Here is a 7,647-nt window from a genome sequence, read left to right on the forward strand (position 1 = left end):
CCAGGTTACATTGATGTCACATCAACTGTTCTCATTATATTAACAATGGCTGCACTTTTTCCAGACAGACTTCATATATAGCATAGTATCAAGGTAGGGACGATGAGAGGAAGGAGAGAAAAAAAGAGTGAGAGAGAACATCAAAATACCAAACTGTACTCAGCATCATCCATGAAAATTTTCTATCTAAGGATGTAAGTTTTTTAATGATTGTGACTGGAGAAAAAACTATTAATGATATTTATTCCATTTATTTTTAATTGCTTAATTTGTGAAAGTTTGAAAATCAAAGTTGTTAGGCATTTATTATTAGAATTCTATTTACAACTATAGCACATTTACAAAGTACTTCTAGGAGTACTTTGAAAAATGATTGTCCCAAATTAGTTCATTTAATGCATTCAAACATTATAAATGACATTTGGAAATTTTATATTGTGTTTTTAAGTGCTCTATTTGTCTGGTTTAACAAAATTATTCTGGGAATAAAATAATTCTTAAAATCCAATAAGTTAAATGTATCAATATGATGACCTAAAATTTTCCTAGACTTTCCAATATCATGTACAAACATAAGATTTTGACATAAGACTTCAAATCATAAAACTGAAATCCTGCCTGATTGGTGTGACTCGGTGGGTTAGACATCAGTCCCACAGACTAATAGGTCACTGGATCAATTCCTGGTCAGGGCACATGCTTGGGTTATGGGCCAGGTTCCCTGTTTGGGGTAAATGGGAAGCAACTGATTAATGTTTCTCTCCCTCTTTTTCTCCCTCCCTTCTCCTCTTTTATTTATTAAAAAATAAATAAAATAAAATGTTTTTAAAAATGTTTTTAAATCTTATGTCTCAATCAATTTTTTTCTTGTAAAGCCTCTTTTGGGGGGTTTTGGGAGGATCTGATAAATTTATTGAGGTGACATTGATTAATAAATTACATAAGTTTCTGGTGTACAGTTCTGCTACACATCATCTGTATATTGTTGTGTGCTCACCACCCAAAGTCTAGTCTCCTTCCATCATCATAAATTTGGCCCCCTTTACCCTCTTCATCTTCCCCTTACCCCTTTCTCTTTGGTAACCACCATGTTGTTGTCTGTGTCTATGAATATTTTGTGTCTGTTTGTCTTGTTTATTAATTTTTTGTTTGCTGTGTATGAGTGAAATCATATGGTTCTTGACTTTTTCCTTCTGACATATTTCATGTTGCACAATATTCTCAAGGTCTATTCATGTTGCTATAAATAACAGAATTTAATCATTTTTATGTGTGAGTAGTATTTCATTGTATATACACACCACATCTTCTCTATCCAATCATCTATTGAAGGACACTTCAGTTTCCATGTCTTGGCCATCATGAATAATGATGCAATGAACATAAAGGTACATATATTTTTACAAATAAATGTTTTCAAATTTTGGAGGTAGATATACTGGAAGAGGGGTTGTTGAATCATGGAGTAACTCTATTCTTAACTTCTTGAGAAACCACAGTGCTGTTTTCCATAGTGGCTGTACCAGCTTATAGTCTCAACAGCAGCAAATGAGGGTTTTGTTTTCTCTGCAAACATCCAGCACTTGTTATTACTTGACTTGTCCGTAATAGCCATTCTAACAGGTATGAGGTATTAGCTCACTGTAGTTTTGATTTGCATTTCCCTAATGAGTAGTAAAGTTGAGCATTTTTTCATATATCTGTTGGCCATTTGTATGTCTTCTTGAGAGAAGTGTCTGTATAGGTCCTCTGCTCATTTCTTAATTGTATATTTTTGTTGTTAAGTTGTATGAGTTTTTTATATATTTTGGATAATAACCACTTATCATAACTGTTGTTTACAAATATTTTCTCCTGTTAAGTTGATTGTCTTTTTGTTTTGCTAATAATTTATTTTGCTGTGCTGAAGCTTTCTAGTTTAATATAGTCTTATCCATTTATCTTTGCTTTTACTTCTCTTGCCTTTCAGGTGAAATTCATCAAATCCTAAGACCAATCTCTATAAATTTAGATTCAGTGTTTTCTTCTAGGTTCTATATTTAGGTCTTTGATTCATTTTGAATTAATTTTTGTGTATGGTGACAAATAGCAATCTAGTTTTATTCTTTGCATGTGGCTTTCTAATTTTCCCAGCACCATTTATTGATGAGGTTTTCTTTTCTCCATTTTATGTTTTTGGATCCTTTATCAAAAATTATTTTCCCATATACATGTGTAATTATTTCTGGGCTTTCAATTCTGTCCATTGGTCTGTGTGTCTGTTTTTATGTCAATATCATAATAAAGTCCATGTATCACAAACCTTTAGCTAATATAATACTCAATGATAAGAAAACTGAGAGCTTTTCCTCTGAGATCAGGAACAAGACACTCTCACCACTGTTATTCAACATAGTACTGGAAGTCCTGGCCTGGTTGCTACCAGGCAAGAGAAAGAAATAAAAGGCATCCAAATTGGAAATGAAAAAGTAAAATTGTCACTTTTTGCAAACAACATGATTCTTTATAGAGAAAATCATAAAGACTCCACAAAAAAACTATTGGAAATAATAAACAAACACAGTAAACTTTCAGGATACAAAATCAATGTACAAAAACCTGTTGTATTTCTATATACTAAAATGAAATTTCAGAAAAAGAAATGAAAAAAAAATTTCTTTTGCATTTTTGACAAAAAGAATAAAATACCTAGGAATAAACTTAACAAAGGAAGTGAAGGACAAATACCCTGAAAACTAATAAACATTTATTTAAAGAAATTAAAGAAGACACAAAGAAATGGAAAGATATTCTGTGTTCACAGACTGGAAGAATCAACATAGTTATAATGAGCATATTAATCAAAGCAGCATATAGATTTAGTGCAATCTCCATCAAAGTTACAATAGAATTTTTAAAATTTGTATGAAATCACAAGAGATCCTGAATAGACATGTCAATGTCTATGCAATCAATTTTTAATTGCATATTCTAAACTGAAACCACAAGACTGCTACATAAATAAGCTAAATTCTCTTAAGTAATACAAGTATTTATGGTATATGAAATGTTCACAAGTTATTTTTCTTAACACAAAAATATTAGTACTCTGGTTTCTCTTTTGGTAAACATTTTACATTCAATCCTAAATCTTCCTAGAATTAAAGGAGATAAATCCCAATTAACTAAAATTAGAGATATATATATTCTTAATTGTGAAAGCTACACACCCATGAGGAAAACACCAGCCAGTTACACAGAATTCCTTTCAACCTGAGATCTTGGCCAGGCATGAGACCTGGAGCTGCAGACATCCAGAACAAGTCTTACCACCTCAACTTCAATACTAGTGTTTTTCATCATCTCTATATCACAGATTTCAGAATAGCAATAAAAAGTCAAGTTACCTAATTATCTGATTACTCATAGGAGCCAGCAATGGTTGGCAGTCTTCAACAGTCAGGTGGGCCTGGAAAACTTCCTTCCAAGAAATACAGAGCCCACACAGCCTATGGTGCTCTTATCACCTTTTATGAAAGTATTGTTCCCTATTTTGAGTTAAATGAGTGCCCATTTGCTCTGCTTAATTGTGTATGTAAAGGGTCCTCAAACATGCTTCCAGCTTTCAGTGTTTCAAACCCCATGAGGGACAGGGAGTGGTCCTACTGTGGCAAGAGGGGGATATACATTGGCCAAATACCCTGCATGCCTGCAGGGAACTAACTAGCTGTGAGGGACCAGCACACAGTATTGGAGCTGTCAGCATTGTTCCACACAACACTTGACCGTGTTATGTTTTCCTTGAGAACTCTGACACCAAAATACAATATTTGGGGCCCTCCCTTGAGATTGACAACCAGGATACCATATTCTGCCCCCCAAGACTGATAACTGATGCAAGATTTTAGTTTCAACAGCAACTCCAGTCTCCACTAATTCTTTGATTTGTGTGTCTTTGACTCTTAAGACATAAAGATAGATTTCCAATTGAACTCCTGAAGTCCTTTGAAGTTAATGGAATAATGTGCACTTATTTTTTTACCTAAATAGAAAGACCTGGAACTTGATAAGACTGTAAGATCAATAAATGCCTTTCCCCACTACAGAAATCTTGCATTATTTTATTTTTGTCTTCATCTTCAATTTTTCAATTCAATTCTGAAACCAATTGAATTTTGGGTCCTATATGGTGTTTCTGACTTGTGGTTGCATCATGAGACCTTCACAGCCCTTCCTGTCTCTAGCTTTTTTTGTTTGCTACCAAGATTCTATTGCTCATATTAGGACCTTTATTGGCATTTTATTCTGAATGCATAGGTCTGGGGATGCACTGTTCAAAGCCTCTTAGAGGAAAAGCACTCTATGGTCGCTCTTGTTAGGAACAGGAAACATTCTTGAACAACCCACAGTTCTATCCCTAAGCTTAGAAATTCAAGATTTTTGCTCTGGTTTGGACAGGAGCTCAAGCTAAACAATAATTGCTGATTGCAGGCAGTAAAATCAGCTGGACTTTAAAAAAATCATAGCATGCTATACATATAAATGATCTTAGTATTGCCTTCAACAAAGGATCTAAAACCTAAAGTTCTCTAAAGATCTAATTCTTCTTTTATCCTTCTCCTGATGCAGTCTTGAAATCTAACTTACACATATGCATGCTACCAACAATGAAACACAAAATTCTATAGTTTAAAATACTTTTATCTTTTCTCAGTTTCTACAGGTAAAGTGATCTGAATTGAATGATGCAAACACAAAAGAGAAACTCTGACAACCCCCAGAAATGTGAAAGGAGGTTCCTTACTGGATAGCAGCATCTTTGGCTCAAGTTATATAGATACCCAAATAAATAATAAGAATGGTATTATTCGATCTTAGAAATTTTATTTCTTCTATGTTCTAAGCTATATAATTGTCAGGTTTTTATGGTTTAGATTGTAAATGTGTGTTTCCCTTTGCTAATTATGCTTGGAGTTTTTTTTGTCTTAAAATGTGAAAGATATTATGAATAATAAGGGAGACACTGTAAACAAATGTATATTTGTAAAAGCTATTTTTATGACTAGCATGTTTTACCATTGATCATATACAAAGTCAGGTGATATTGCAATTCTATGTTTAAAGCTTATTTCCAACAATGTTATGTATGAAAAGATACATCATATGCTAGTTTTTGTAATTTATTTTTAATTTATAGTATAAAGGACTTCAGATAATAAGGATAAAATACTGAAAAGGTTATATTTCTGCTTTCTATAAGCATCATTTTTATTAATAAAGAATATAAATATTTCAGATGTGATTCAAGAGTTATAGGATTGTCAGTTTTACCTGTGATTAAATTCAGTATTCTCTGATTTACTGAACTGTAATGACCCTATTGATATTTGACACTTCAATTGGGGTGGGAGATCCCATGGACAGATTTTCATGTTAATGCAGGTGAGAAAGTAAAGGATGGTCTTGTCTTTGGATTCAAACATTTAAATTAGTGTGGACATCCCTTCACTTCATCTCCTGTGACAAGGAGCTCTCCATCCTTGAGCACCACAAGTGTTTTCAAGAAACTCCTAGATGTTGCCTTGTGCTATGGAAATGAAAGGCCTCAACTTCACAGACTGTAGGAGAATTCAGTGTATAACTTTTAAAAATTTTTTCTTTAACTTTTTTTATTGATGTTCGAGTACAGTTGTCTCTATTTTCCCACCACCTCTTTCCCCCACCCTACCATGCCCACCTCCCACCTACAATCCCACCCTACCTTAGCTCCATTCATGGGTCCTTCATACAGGTTCATTTACATCCCTTTCCCTTCTTTCCCATGTTATTTCCCTCTCCCCTCCCCTCTAGTTACTGTCAGTTTGTTGTGGATTTAAATGTCTCTGGTTATATTTTGCTTGCCAGTTTATTTGGTTAATTAGGTTCCACTTATAGGTGAGATCATATGGTATTTCTCTTTCACTGCCTGGCTTAGTTCACTTAGCATAATGCTTTCCAGTTTCATCCATGCTGTTGTGAAGGGCAGGAGCGCCTTCTTTCTCTCTGCTATGTAGTATTCCATTATGTAAATGTACCATATTTTATTGATCCATTCATGTACTGATCAGCCCTTAGTTTGCTTCCGGCACTCAGCTATTGTAAATTGTGCTGTTATGAACATTGGGGTGCATAGGTTATTTTGAATTGGTGTTTCAGGATTCTTAAGGTTTAATCCCAGCAGTGGGATACACTGGTCTAAAGGCAGTTTCATTTTTAGCTTTCTGAGGAAATTCCATACTATTTTCCACAGAGGCTTCACTAGTTTGTATTCCCACCAACAGTACACTAGGGTTCCCTTTTCTTCACAGCCCCACCAGCACTCATTGTGTGTTAATTTGTTTATGATGGCCATTCTGACTGGTGTGAAGTGGTATCTCATCGTGGTTTTAATTTGCATCTCTCTGATGGCTAGTGATGCTGAGCATCTTTTCATATGTTGCTGGGTCCTTTGTACATCCTCCTTGGAGAAATGTCTGGTTCATTTCCTTTGTCCATTTTTTAATTGGATTGTCTGTCTTCCCTGAGTGGAGTCGTGTGAGTTGCTTGTATATTTTGGAGATCAAACCCTTGTCTGAAAGTATCATTGGCAAATATGTTTTTCCATACAGTTGGTTCCCTTTTTATTTTGCTGTTTTCTTTAGCCATGCAGAAGCTTTTTATTTTGATGAGATCCATTTGTTTATTCCTTCCTTTATGTCCCTTGCTCTAGGGGACATACCAGTGAAAACATTGCTGCATGGAATATCTGAGATTTTCCTGCCCATCTCCTCCTGTATGACTTTTATAGTATCACGACTTATATTTAAGTCTTTTATCCATCTTGGGTTTATTTTTGTGTATAAGTTGGTGGTAGAGTTTCGGTTTTTTGCAAGTAGTTGTCCAGCTCTCCCCACACCATTTGTTGAAGAGGCTATTTTGATTCCATTTTATGTTTCTGTCCCCTTTGTCAAATATTTATTGACCATAGAGACTTGGGTTTATTTCTGTGCTTTCTACTGTGTTCCATTGATCTCTGTGTCTGTTCTCATGCCAGTACCAGACTGTTTTAATTAGTGTATAATTTCGTAATAAATTTTTCTTTTCAAACAAAGGTGGTATGTGTCTTTCTTTTGGTGTGCCCTTAGTTTTAATGTTCAGTTTGGATTATTTTTAAGTCACTGTAATGCCAGGATATCAGTGCAGTAATGAAAGTAGTGTAAGCTTACTAAAATGTATATGTCTGATATGCCCACACTCTTCATTGAGTGACTTGTGGAACATGTGAATTTGCCATGGGATAGAAAGCCAGGTGGTAGCCCTCAGTCCTTGATGGAAGTCACACTTTAATTTACACTTCTTCTATAATGCATGTTTTTTTAATCCAAACATAGAAATTTTAAGAAAACTATTTTGGATAGAAAGCAAAACTATGGCAACATAGGCATTTATGTCCAACCCAAACTCCACCACTAAATTTGCAAGTTTCTCATTAAAGAGCAGAGAGAACATATGTAATGTCACCAAGATACTTAGTTGGATTGAGGCCTCATTTTAACAAAAAAAATATTGAGTGTAAGATAACATTGATATGTTTTATTTTTGTACTTTAATCTCTTTTAAACTAATTTATAATCTTTTTCTCTGTCTTTC

General features: G+C 34.3%; 1 protein-coding gene across 1 annotated transcript in view; it reads left to right on the forward strand.

The window, feature by feature from the left end:
* The window catches only part of RALYL (RALY RNA binding protein like), a 150,607-nt gene extending 145,425 nt beyond the window's left edge, over window positions 1–5,182 (forward strand). Inside the window, exon 7 of the mRNA XM_036031669.1 lies at window positions 4,694–5,182. Within this exon, the coding sequence (XP_035887562.1) occupies window positions 4,694–4,711 (18 nt within the window). The 3' untranslated portion in view covers window positions 4,712–5,182. The remainder of the gene's footprint in view (window positions 1–4,693) is intronic.
* Window positions 5,183–7,647: the final 2,465 nt, after the last annotated feature.

The sequence above is a fragment of the Phyllostomus discolor genome, chromosome 7, assembly GCF_004126475.2.
Source record: "Phyllostomus discolor isolate MPI-MPIP mPhyDis1 chromosome 7, mPhyDis1.pri.v3, whole genome shotgun sequence".
NCBI classification, from domain to species: Eukaryota; Metazoa; Chordata; class Mammalia; order Chiroptera; family Phyllostomidae; genus Phyllostomus; species Phyllostomus discolor.